The 13,367-nt window shown below is 46.4% G+C and overlaps 1 protein-coding gene across 1 annotated transcript in view; it reads right to left on the reverse strand.

Moving 5' to 3' along the window:
* Positions 1-10,956, reverse strand: part of FAM3C (FAM3 metabolism regulating signaling molecule C) — a 39,757-nt gene extending 28,801 nt beyond the window's left edge. Inside the window, exon 1 of the mRNA XM_081211814.1 lies at positions 10,661-10,956. Coding sequence (XP_081067940.1) covers positions 10,661-10,941 — 281 coding nt within the window. The 5' untranslated portion in view covers positions 10,942-10,956. The remainder of the gene's footprint in view (positions 1-10,660) is intronic.
* Between the last annotated feature and the right edge of the window lie 2,411 nt (positions 10,957-13,367).

A 13,367-nucleotide genomic window follows, 5' to 3' on the forward strand; every position in this document is an offset into this window, starting at 1 on the left:
ATGTCCTTGCTCAAACATGATTTTCTTCCTTATCTTTACACGTGTTGGAGGGAAAAGGGCTTGCCCAGGGTTAGATTAACAGCCTACCTATCCAATTTCACAATTGCTGCCCCATGCTTCCAAATCTAAAGAAGCAACTTTTTCTAGAAACTTATCTTTTTGCCACTTGATCCAACAAGGCATGTTGACTCAGATGCAAATCCCAGTGATTTTAAAGGAGCCTCTCCACAAGTCTATGCGCCTAAGGTAACAGCTATAGTAATGCATTTTTTAATGGAATAAAAAAAATCAAATGCAGATTCTGATATAGATTTTTCACCCAATGTACAGAAACAGAAGCTAAAATATGGTTCTTAGAACTATTTGGTACGGGGCGGGGAGAGGAGAATGCCCTCTTAGAAACTGCTCAAATTAAACTTCCGAGAAAGCTATTTGCGGGTAAGATGAAAAACCATTCACTAAAATCTTTACGGTCTTTACCCGTGGCAGGCTGCAATTACACACAGCAGGTGCACCAGTATTAAAAACACCAGCCTGTCTTAATCATTCTTAATTTAGTAATAAGTAACTACCACATGCGTGCCCATGCAAGATTGTAAAACACGATCATTCTGGCCCGCTTAAACTTGAAAAGCGTGGGGGGTGGATCGACAGCCTTTGATACAAAAAAAAAAAGTCTTCTATTTTGCTTCAGGTATAAGTTTTTAAATATATATATATATACTAGCTTCCTGGCACTTATTCGACAGCAGCTACACTTGAGGCATCTTACCATGCAATGCTTAACACACTTCTTCAGAAGGAAGTCCCCATTAATCCCATAAAGCTTGCTCCCCAGGGAAATGTCTACAAGATTGCAGCCTTCATAAATCTGCACACAGCCTTGCCCATTTGCGTCTGGCACAGGTCCAATTGCGACCACATAGAGATGTCTGGATGCCAGGATGGCAGCTGACATCTCCATCTGGCTGGCTCCTCCAGATTTCTTAAGCAGGTAAGGTAAGCAGAAGAGCTTATTTGTTTGCATTTCTATCCCACCTTTTTCTCCAAGGAGTACATGGTTCTCTTACCTCCTCAGTTAATTCCTACAATGACCCTCTGAGGTAGGATAAGAGGCTGTGACTGACCCAATGTCACCACTACACCCCCACAGCCTTCCTAGAGCATTTCTGCTGTGGGGCAACGCTATAAATTAAGTACAGTGGTACCTTGGGTTACGTACTTATTTCGTTCCGGAGGTCTGTTTTTAACCTGAAACTGTTCTTAACCTGAAGCACCACTTTAGCTAATGGGGCCTCCCACTGCTGCCGCCACCCAATTTCTGTTCTCATCCTGAAGCAAAGTTCTTAACCCGAGGTACTATTTCTGGGTTAGCGGAGTCTGTAACCTGAAGCGTATGTAACCTGAGGTACCACTGTAGGTAAATGAATATGGGGATGGCAAAATGTCATTTAGAGAAGGATCTGAAATATTTTCCTTGAATTTGTTTTATTCTGGATTGCTATATTTGATATTTTAATGTGTTGTAAACCACTTCGATATTTTTTCTTTAAAATATAAAGTAGCATAGAAATAATAATAACAATGATAATAATAAGTAATTTCATTGCTAAAAAAGTGACTGGATATTCCGTTGTGGTGACCGTAACCCAGGTTTAAGGTGTCATTTGGCGATTATCTTATATATCTGAGTTTCTAACACTGCCCCTGAAGAAATGCCTAATTTCTGTCACTGGTCAACACTGCTTCTTAAATCTTTATTCTCAGCATTCAAATTAATTCAACTTAATGCGAAATAATCTCGTTACTTATACATAAAACTTTAAAACAGTTGACATCACGCCATTAGGCATCAGATATGCAAATCCTAATTTACAAATTGTTTTTCTTAATAACTGATACCATTTCCACACAACTACTTCAGGCTCATTAGCATGTTGCCAGGTCACCACCAGCGACTAGAAACTGCCCCAGGCGATTTGCAGCAGATTCCCTTTTTCAGTACTAATATTGCACTAGATGAACCTCAGGGTCTCTTCTAACTCTGTGATTCTATGATATATATAGCTGCCATTGGACATGCTCGGCGCACTACAAATGAAACTCTTTATCAATTATCGAGTCCATACCTTCCCACCACAAACCTCCACGCCTTATCATTTTTCTTAACCTGATCAACGCCAAATGTAATCTCTGTCTCTGGAAAGAGCTCGTATCTCGTTCCGTTTACTGAGTCGCAGGGCATAGTGGGAAGGGAACTCTAATCAGCTGGTTGGCTTTGCTGCAAAAACTGCACCTCCCTTAAGAGAAAACAGCTTCTGTGTACAAGTTTATTTGAAGGACTATGCAGGATTGAATTTGGCGTTTTATTTCATAACCAGAAGAGGCGCTTTACCAATATTCAGAAACCATCCCTTCTCTATGTAGCTGTGCCAAATCCTAACAGCACTTGCAAGCCTGGCTCAAATTAAAGAACCAGAGGCAAAGAAAGGAAACAAGGAAGTTCACTTGCAAAATGTTACACATTGTTCTGCAAAAAAGTACTATAGGTTAGAATCTGTGAAGGAGAACTAGGAAATAACAGTTCTTATGCAACAGTGGTCATGATTTTTCTATTACATGTTCCTTTGGAGGTTAATAATTAGATGTATTTTTTTTTCAAGCCCTCAGATATTTTTCTCCAAGTGTGCGTGCACTTTCACCTTTTCAGTTTCGTAATTGCAGAATAGCTGGATTTTGAAAGCATACGTCAGCACCTGCTATCTCTGGGCAGCTGGCTGAGCCCAGGGACAAAGCTTGCCCTGGGCCCCTCCTAGATCCTTCTTTCTGAGCAGTGGCAAGTGACTGGGAATAGCCACTCTTTAAATTTCCCACAATGCTCCAGCCCGGGTTCACCCTGGGGCATTGTGGGAAATTATACAGTTGGCTTTATGCTCTTTGGATCACTGCCACTGCAGTCACATTAAACCCACCAGGGCTACTGACAGATAAGGGGGTTGACCAGAAGACACTTTGCCCAGTTTTAGAAACTCAGATAATATAAGCCCAGGTGCCAAATGGTTCCTTAAACCAAGGTTAGGCTTGCCAAACAAAATGTCTAGTTTCCATTTGGGGGCAAGACAGCTTTAAAGTCTTATTTTTCAAATGATGGACTGCCTGTGATTGATTCTCAGTTAAATATCCGGCTAGTTCAGATGACAACATTGAGCTCGGTTAAGAACTTAAAGAGCATCACTTGATCCAGGGCAGTCTGCCTGTATACAGTGGTACCTTGCAAGACGAATGCCTCGCAAGACGAATGCCTCGCAGGACAAAAGAGTTTTCCGTTTTTTGAGTCGTTCCGCAAGACAAATTTCCCTATGGGCTTGCTTCGCAAGACGAAACGTCTTGCGAGTTTGTTTCCTTTTTCTTAAAGCCGCTAAGCCGTTAATAGCCGCTAAGCCGCTAATAGCCGTGCTTCGCAAGACGAAAAAACCGCAAGACGAAGAGACTCGCGGAACGGATTAATTTCGTCTTGCAAGGCACCACTGTATCAGCCTATTCCTGCCTCTTTTTCTGAATGGTGACACAGACGATTCCTAATGTAAGAATATTCTTCACAACTGTGAGCAGGGCGGTGGGGTGGAATAAAGGAAGACAAGTTACAACAATTAACTACAATGCTGTACACCGCTCCTGCTCAGGCTGCACGGAAAAAGCATTTTGGTTTCTGAAATTCATTCTGACTGCGCAACTAAATGTAACTGGTAGATTTCTACAGGATGTGGTTTTAGTGTGTAAAATAGTCAAGTTCCAATGATTCCCCAGGCATGTACCTTCAGATGGCTCCATCCTGGCACCCAGGCATCCTCACTAGGTTGCAAGTGGTCAAAAGCCAGGTGCCAAATGCACCTGGTGTCTGGCTAACCCTGACTTTGCCCAGCACTCCCAACGGGCCTTGTACCAAAGATCTCATTGTACCAAAGATCTCATTCCACACAACCCAAGCAAAAGAAAGGTGTTTTAAAATTAATTTGTGTATCAGTAGACGGACCATTAAAGGAAAAATGGTAGGCTAGCAATTTCTCAATTTAATTTATAAAAGCGAGATTGCATGCATTTCTTCAGATGGAAAAATACAGAAATGCAAAAATACTGAGCCAGAGAACTGGTTAATCGAGCCCAGTATGATCAACTCTCTGCTGGCTATAGATCTTTGAAGATGCCAGGGTTTGACCCAGGGCGTTCTTTATGCAAAGTGTGTGCTCTGCCGCTGTGCTTCCTCTCTACGCTACGCTTCCCACGCTATGCTTCCTCACTTCTGCCTCTGGCCTGAAATCACATAAGGCAATCATGTGTGGCGGCCACAAGCATTTTCGGTTCGATGCTTTAGTGCTAAACTAGGGGTTGTGAAGGAAACCATGTCAAGGATCAAAAGGCGATGTACCTTCTTCAGGAGGGTAATTTTTTAGCCATGGCTTTAATTTAACTCACCCATGCAGACTGTACAGCTGGCTGCTATCAAAAATTGCATGCCAGGAAAGGCAAGACTCGGAGATTTTGCTTAATGCAGTTGCTTCTAGGAAGTAAGGAGCTACTGTGGACCATTGAAAAACTTTGGTTCAGAATTCTGTGCAGTTTTCCTCTATTTCCTGAGGAAGAATTTCATATCTATCACCAGTCTTAAGGGCTACAATCTCTCTCTCTCAATACATAAAGATGCTCAGGGGCCCAATATAAATGCACATGCTTGTATCATGCAACTGCAAAATAACTCTGCTGTTAACAGTTCACCTTCAGAATGAAAATTAAAAAGCAATTTAAAGCCATGGTATCAGAAAAGCCAAGCCTACAGTGCAAACACTTGTGGTTTTTTATTATTATTTTACAGCTGGAAAGGCAAATATTGTAGTGCTTTGATAATAAGGAATCCTTTGTCCCATGACCTTCTGTACAATATTTTACTATAATATTATTAGTGCAATTCCCATGCATGCTTACTCTGAAGCAAGTCCTCAGTACTCTGCGTTCAGTCTTCGGCACGTGTGAATAGAATTGCAGGAGAAGACTGAAAACTGTACAAAGAATGTTAAGTATAGGAATAAGCCCTATAAACACTTTTCTGTACTCAGTTTTAGGATTGCTCATCAGTAAGGTATAAATTACTATGGACTGGAAGTACTATTGAGTTGACCTTCAATTTACAAGGGATTATGTTCCAGGGATCACGTGTAAAGCCAAAATTGTGTATAGTCAAAACACACTCTCACTGCACCTCCAAATGCTCTCCAAAGGCTATACATAGTCTCCCAAGGTCAGTGCCATTTTTTCTTTCCTTGACGCCCGCCCCTTCTCATTTATCTATTTAGACCAAGCTCAAAAACCTAAATTTGCACCATTTAAATGCACATTTAAATGCAAGCCAATTACACACACACACAAGCGCTAATTAAACTATTCAAGAAAGGTATGACCTCTACTGCTTTTTAAATGCCTAGTCTAAAGGCATGCACTTACAAAAAAAAACAACTGAACTCAACTGAGCACTGTCAGATATTTTATTTTTGTAAAACAAACTGCTAACACTTGGGAGAAGGGTGTGAATGTGGTATCTACCAATGGATATCCTACACGGAGCTATACAAAGTAAAAAAGGTCAGCCTCCTGCTTCTAGATGATGATTACAACCTAACAAAGGAAGGGGAAGTAAATGAATGCAGGGGGGAAATCAGAGAGAACATGTATGCCAAATTCAATGTATTTTTTAAAACATTTTTTAAAAGCAGCATTTTCACAGCATTTTTTATATGTGTGTAGATTTCACCTTAGTTACCAAAGAGATTGGAATGCTCCACACTACACAGTCATACCTCGGGTTACAGACGCTTCAGGTTGTGTTTTTCCAGGTTTCGGACCTGCCAAAACCCAGAAGTACCGGAACAGGTTACTTCCGGGTTTCGGCGGTCGTGCATGCACAGAAGCGCCAAATTGCAACCTGTGCGTGCAGACGTGGCGCTGCGGGTTGCGAACGTGCCTTCCGCACGGATCACGTTCGCAACCCAAGCGTCCACTGTACTGCACATGGAAGAAGTGGGTGGCCTGCGTTCTCCCTCTAGGGAGCCCCACGGTTCAAATTCTCCACGTTGCCAGACCAGGTTTGTCAAGCAAGAGAAGGAAGTGGCAACAGCAGCCTCTTCAATTTCTCTTGCTTCTGCCCTCTCCCTGGGCAGAGTCACAGGGCACAATTCCCTGCCATGCTCCAGAGAGAGAGAGAGACAGCATGTGCACTCTCCTCTGAGTGTTGCAGCAACCTTTACTACCACACCCCCACGAGAGGGGCAGGACATGAAAGCATGATAGTGGTCCCAACAAGCATCAATAAACACTTACCTTATGAAACCCCATTTATTATTTTGTTCTCAATTCACCCTGCCCTTTTAAAATTCTTTGCAGTCAGAGGCTCCATCAAACTGCCTTAAGAACTACTCTAAATATATGTAGTGCCTCCAAATTCATAGCAGTTGTGCATGCTCCTTTCTGACAAGGTTTTGTCAGCTAATTGTGTGTCTGAACTCCCCACCGCCGCCCCAAAGAGAGGTGCCTCCTCACACTGCCCCACAGGGGCCTGGGAAGCATCCCCTGGCCAGCACCAGAGGCACCATTCCCCTGGGGAGCTTGCAGCCAGGGCTGCTGCAACAAACAGCTGTGCAAGCCTTTTTGGGAGGCAGAGACACAAGAGGGCATCAGAAGAGGGAGGGAAGGAAAGAGGGACAGAGGCCAGTGGTGCCCGCAGCACGCCTGACCATCATTTAAGGCAGTGTTTCCCAACCACTGTTCCGCGGCACACTAGTGTGCCGCGAGATGTTGCCTGGTGTGCCGCGGGAAAAATTAAAAAATTCGAATTTTTTTTTTTTAGTCAAATTTTCGATTGGGGCGCCGTCACTAGATGACCCCTGGGGTTCCCTCCCCTCCCTCCCGCTCTGCGCCTCCCTCCTCCTCCTCCGGGGAGGCCCTTCCTGGCTCTCGGCCAAGGCTTGGCGGCTGCCACTCACTCACTCGCTCGCCCACCCGTCCCTCCATCCCTGCACCCGGCCTCTCCCCCTCCGTCCCCGGCGCGGGGGCTGCCGGGATCCGTAGTCCCCTCGCCCTTGGGCTCCGCGCCCGCGCGGGGTGCGCGAACTACGTTTCCCAGCGTGGCCTGGCGGGCCGGGCGGAGCGTCGGAGGCTGCCCCCCAGGTAGGGCTGCGTCGGGGGGGGGTTATTTTTGCAATGCTGCATCCACGCCGGAGGGGACGCATCGGACCGCGGGGAGACCCCTTGGCGGGCGTGCAAGGCAATGCATGCGTGCAGGCGTTGCATGGAGTGCAGTGCAATGCAATGGCAACGCGGCGCCCTGCATGCATGCATGCAACTTCCACCGGCGCTCCGGACTTGGCAGGTGAGGGGGGTCCCCAGTGGGCGGCAGAGAGAGCCGGGAGGGCGAAGGGGAGCCGGGGGGGAGCAGCGCTGCTCCCCGAGCCAAGCCCGGGGGGAAACTTCGGCGTCGTTGCGCCGGGTGTTGGAAGCGGAGGCTGGCGGGGGCCCCTCACCTGCAAAACCTGGTTGCCTCTCATATATTTCGTGCATTGCATTCATCGCCCGCTTTCTCCTCCAAGGAGCTCCCGGGGGCGCGCGTGGTTCTCCCCGTGTTATCCTCGCAACAACAGCCCTGCGAGGTGGGTCAGGCGAGTGGCCCAAGGGAGCACCCAGGGATTGTCCTGGCCAGGTGGGGTGATTTGAACCCTGCTCTCTGCCCGGTCTTCGTCCTCATTTAGCCCCCACATGTGCATGACTGTGCATGACTGAGGTTTTCCCCCCTCGTCTTGGCTATGGTGTGAGTCTGTCCTGTTAATTAATGGGGTTCTGCCTTCGGAGAATATGAGCCAGGCCTCAAGGAGGTGATTATGTAATTTGCTAGCAATTCATGTCCCTCCCGGCGTGACGCGCTGACGTCACGGGGCTGTAATGGTGGTGTGCCTCGAGATTTTTTTCATGAAACAAGTGTGCCTTTGCCCAAAAAAGGTTGGGAAACACTGATTTAAGGCATCCCAGGGTTCTACGGCGCACGGGTTGAAAACCACTGCCAAAGACCTAGAGGCCTCTGTTTTGCAAGTGGCATTCAACTGCACATTTGGGTTGCACAATTAAAGTACAGCAAACCCACCCACCCACACCATGGGCTTTTTGCAATAAGTGACAGGAAAATGCACCAGCAAGTGTGGGATAACAACTGCCTCATGCGGCAGGGCAAACAAATCAGAACAAATGATCAGCAATGGGCTAACATCATCTGACCTCCCTGCAAACTTTGCACAAGGAAATCACAATCATGACTCAACACTTCACTGATAATGACTTGAGAATGCAGACTTTCACCACTCTGGTGGTGACGTGGATAAGAGCAGCATTTAATTTCTCGGAAGAAGTGTCGGTGCTCAAAGTTCCTGGAGGAGCTGGGACTTCAGACTTCCCCAGCTCCAGGTGCGTGGCAGCTGACTGGGGCTACTCAGCGACCATGGGAACCACACTCTGTAAATGCTCTGGGATGTTCATTTAACCCTTGCAGTCTGAACTTCTCAGGACACCTACATGCGCATAGAATCACTGCACCACAGAGTTGGAAGGGGGCATATATGGGATTAATATCAAACAAAATAAAATGTTTTCAAGCACGCAAAGAGCTTCACATGTGTTATGCAGCAGCGACCCTTTCATCAAGCATGGGGGTGCCAACTTGAGTAAAATATTGGGGGTGCCCAGCTAACCTCAGCCCTGCATAATGGATCACATGATGTGGTCCATGTACACCATTGGAATGGCAACGCCTACCAACTTGGGAGGGGAGCCAGCCCCCTCAAATATTTTATTGGGAGCGATCAAAGGGACCTCAGCCCCTAGGAGTTGGCTCAAGTGCCTAAAGTCAGCCAGTATCACCGCACGCACGCACACACCATTTTGCAGTTGGGTAGACTGAGGCTGAGAGAAAGACATGAGTAGCAACCTAGGAAGCTCAGGGCAGAGGCAAGACTCAAAGCAAGGGGTCATTGTTGGAAACTGAAATATGAAAGCTAGGAGCTAAATGGCACAGGGAAACCCTGTCCTAATCCAACACTGTAACCACCGCGCAATGTGTGTTATATATTGGCTCCTTTCAGCTCTTGAATCACTGTTTCTGTATTCAGCTGAAAGCTTCCTTTTGCTACTAAGCTCTCCCTGAATAAAGTATAAATGTGAAGGCATCAGTGTTAGAAATGGAGATATGAAACTAGGAGCGAAACGGCACCTTATAAACCAAGGTTATGGGCACAACAATGGAATATCTAGGCACACTTTTTTAATAACAAGAATACAAAACTGAAAACAAACGAACTGCAGCTAAAATATTACATTCATTTTTCACATGGTCTAGTCCTTCCCCTGCCCACCCCCCTAATATTCTTCAGAGGGTCTCTTCTCCAGTCTTTGGAGAGTAGCTGGAAGCAAGGAGGCAGAAAAAGGTCCTCCTTTCTTTCCACTCTGTGGTTTTCGTCAGAAATCTCAGACGCAGGGCTGCACCCAGAGCTCAGAAACTGCTCGCACTAATGAAATTCGCTGTTGCAAAATGCCACTAGAACAATGGGAATTTAGAAACTGCCTGCAGGAGTGGGGGAAGAGAGTGAAAAAGTTCCCACTGTGCTATCTACAATGTCTCCCTGTTTGTGGAATGCTCTCCCTAGGAAGAGTTGGCTGGCACCTTCATTATACAGTGGTATCTCGGGTTAAGAACTTAATTCGTTCCGGAGGTCTGTTCTTAACCTGAAGCACCACTTTAGCTAATGGGGCCTCTCGCTGCTGCCATGCCGCCGCCACACAATTTCTGTTCTCGTCCTGAAGCAAAGTTCTTAACCCGAGGTACTATTTCTGGGTTAGTGGAGCCTGTAACCTGAAGCATCTGTAACATGATGCTTCTGTAACCCGAGGTACCACTGTACACCTTTAGGCACCAAGCAAAAATGTTCCTTTTTAACCAGGCCTTTGGCTGATTTGACATTCAACGCCCTTTTAAAGTGTGATGGGGGGATTTCTTTTTCTTATGCATTTTGTGTTTTCATATTGTGATCTTTTCGTTGCACACTACCCTAAGACCTGGGCACAGGGCAGTATACAAAAGTAATGATCATCTCTTGGATTAGAGAAGAGGGTCTCTTCTCCAGTCTTCGGAGAGTAGCTGGAAGGGGGCAGAAAAAGGTCCTCCTTTCCTTCCTCTCTGCGGGTTTCACCAGAAATCTCAGGCGCAGGGCTGCTGCACCCAAAGCTCAGAAACTGCTAGCGTTTCCGGTCGCCAAATGCGCCTGGAGCAACGCGAGTTTCGAACCCTGCGAGGGCTGCGTGTGTTGCGTTGCGCGCGGGCTCCCTCGCCTTTCGGAAGAGAAGAGCCGGGGAGCCTCCTTCCTCCGCCGGCATCCGAGGTGAGCGGCCACAGGCGCCCAGCCGAGGACGGGCAGCAGCCGGGAGGCGGCTGAGGAACGGCGGACGCGAAAGAGGAACCGAGGCCGTAGAAGGAGCCCCGCTTCCGAAGGGAAAGGGAGAGGTGGAAAAGGCCGCAGGGGACGCGCGCGCGCCTCTCCTCCCGGGGAGGCTCTTCTTCCCTCGCCCGCCTTACCTGCCGCCTTCGCCGGCCCACCAGCAGCGAGCGCCTCGCTCCAGCCGCCGCCGCCTCCTCCTCCTCGCCTCCTCCGACTGCGCATGCGCCGTGGGGGCTCGCGATGCGTACCCAGCGGCGGCCGCCCAGAGCGGCTGCACAGAGCGAGGGACGGAGTGCCGCCCCCTAGTGCTGGAGGACCGCCGCGCCTGTGGTGGCGCAGCGGCCTTCGCGTAGCCTGAGGCGCTCCAAGACCTAGAGCGCTCCGAGGCAAGCGCAGAGTGCGGTGTCCCGGACCGCATTGTCGTCCCCCACCAAAAAACACACAAAAAAACCCCCCTCTGGTTATTGAGATTCTAACAAATCGACTCCGCGTACAATATAGCATTCTTCTTTATGTTCCCCTTTTCCTCCCCCCCCTCGTTTCGGCGGGTTGCCATAAGTCCGGAATTCCCGGGACGCAGGCCAACGCCGGGGGCGCGAGGGGTGTCGGGTTGTGCGTCCGGGAAAATCCGGGCGGATGGATCGCGTGCCGCTTTTCCTCATAAATAGCTCGGAAACGTCCAGTTCTTTCGAAATTTTGGCGGGGGGGGGGGAGCAGCTCAACAATTTTGCCAATGAAATCTCAAAAAAGATTTGCCAAAGATTTTCACTTTTTTAAAAAATATCAACCCTATCGTTATAATCATGACCCCTAACTTAATTTTACCATTTCTTTTTTTATTCCCGCCTCTTATATCTCGAATCCAGCTCACGGTTTCAGATCATTTTGATGCTTCAACGGATAGCCCAAAATGGGTTTTCCAGAAGCAGGTTCATCATTGGGGTCTCTTAGTTTCGCCGTCAAATTTAACCCATTAACTCTTTTTTCTTTTTTCTATAAATTTTATTTTCAGGTTTTTCCAAATAGGCAGCAATAATCGTCAAATAACGATTGCATACATAGTTGTTGCTTAGACTTCCCTCCACCTTAGGGTCGCCGCTCGCCATATTTCAAAAAGTGAAAAACCAGGACACCCCCCAAACTATTTTTTAAGCCAAAAAGCGTGATTTTAAAAACTAATAATTGTTATTAAGTTTTTCAGTTTTACAATTTTGAATATTCATGTAAACAACCTTAAAATATCAAAGACTTTCTTCTTCTCTTTCTATTGTTCATTTTGCATACCATAAATTCCTGCATCTTTTGCATAAACTAAACCATTCAGTATTTTTAGATTGACTTGATTTTTTGATTGATCCAGGACAAAGCGCCACCTTTTGGATATTCCCCGCATACGTCAATTCCACCTTTGAAACCCTTATAATTGTCCGGAAAAATCCGGACATATGACAGCCGTACCGTATACAGGGACGCGGACTTATAAAAAATATTGGGGGGGGGGGCGGGAAAGCTCATGAATAATAAATAAGCTCATGAATATGCAAATAAAGTGGCTCCGGCCCTAAATAGGGCAAGCCACGCCCCCCAGCCAGCCGATTGGCTGGCTGGGAGGTGTGGCCAGTCGGGATTCCCCTGTTCTCGCGGGATTTCCGGCAGTGCCTTGGCAGTGGCGGTGGTGCTGCGAAGCAGCGAGGCAGGAGCCCCCGCCCCCGGGGATTCCCTAATCTCGCGGGGGACGGCCGGGGCTCTCCGACTAGGGCACGCGGCTGGCTGGCTGGCTGGCGAAGGAGCAGGTGGGGAGGAGGCGGGGGACGGCGGCGGCGCTCTGCTGGAAGGGCGCCCGAGATTATTGGGGGGGCTGAGCCCCCCAAAAAATTTTTTTGAGGGGGCTCGAGCCCCCTCAGGCCCCATGGAGTCGGCGCCTATGACCGTATACAAACATTTGCCTCTCTTTCTTTGCTCCTTTTGTTTCTTACTCTTTGTATTTCTGCAAAAGTCACCTTTTTAAATATATCTTTATTAATTTAAAATAAATACATTTATGAGAAAACAGACGTACATACAAGTAAACAAACATACAATCAAACAAATAACAGAAAAATCAAACAAACCACCACACTATAAGATACAAGAAGATTAATATAATTATCATATATACTCCTGATACTGAACACAATTATAAAACTTATAGAGAAGAAATTTAAAACTGACTTCCAATTAATCTTACTGTACTTTATCCATTACTGTATACTGCACAGTAACATATTTCTTTTAACTGCTTGATGTATTTAATTGTTTACCATTTTTTTTAAAAAAATCTGCATATCTCCCCCATTCTTTGTTGAAAGTTCTTCCTTCTTTAAAGGTGCCCCCCCCCTTTGGCAATTATTAATTGACATTTTATTGGGGGGGGAAATTCAAATATAAATTAGTAAAGTGATACGAAAAGAAGAAAAATCGGAAAAGAACAAAACACAGAACTATGTAAAGGTGAGAGAAACATGATATGAATAGATAAAAAAATACCCTAACCCGTACATTCTTTTATAAATTCCATATTATTAACTTATTACCAATATAAATATTTATAGTCTACTACATTTTGTATAAATTCATTCCACATATTGTTGTGTTTATCCAATACTGTAGCTGCAGCAGTGTGTGGGCAAAAATCGTCTAAACGTCCAGGAAAATCTGGACGTAAGGCAGCCCATGATGGCAGTGCCGTTTTTGCTGACTTTCCATAAAAATAGCTCAAAAACAGTATTTTATTTTATTTTCTGCGATGTTGCCAAAAAAGCTTGACAACTCTGGACAAAACTTTAAAAAAGAGCTTAACAACTT

This window comes from Podarcis bocagei, assembly GCF_964188305.1.
Source record: "Podarcis bocagei genome assembly, chromosome: 10".
Classification (NCBI taxonomy): domain Eukaryota; kingdom Metazoa; phylum Chordata; class Lepidosauria; order Squamata; family Lacertidae; genus Podarcis; species Podarcis bocagei.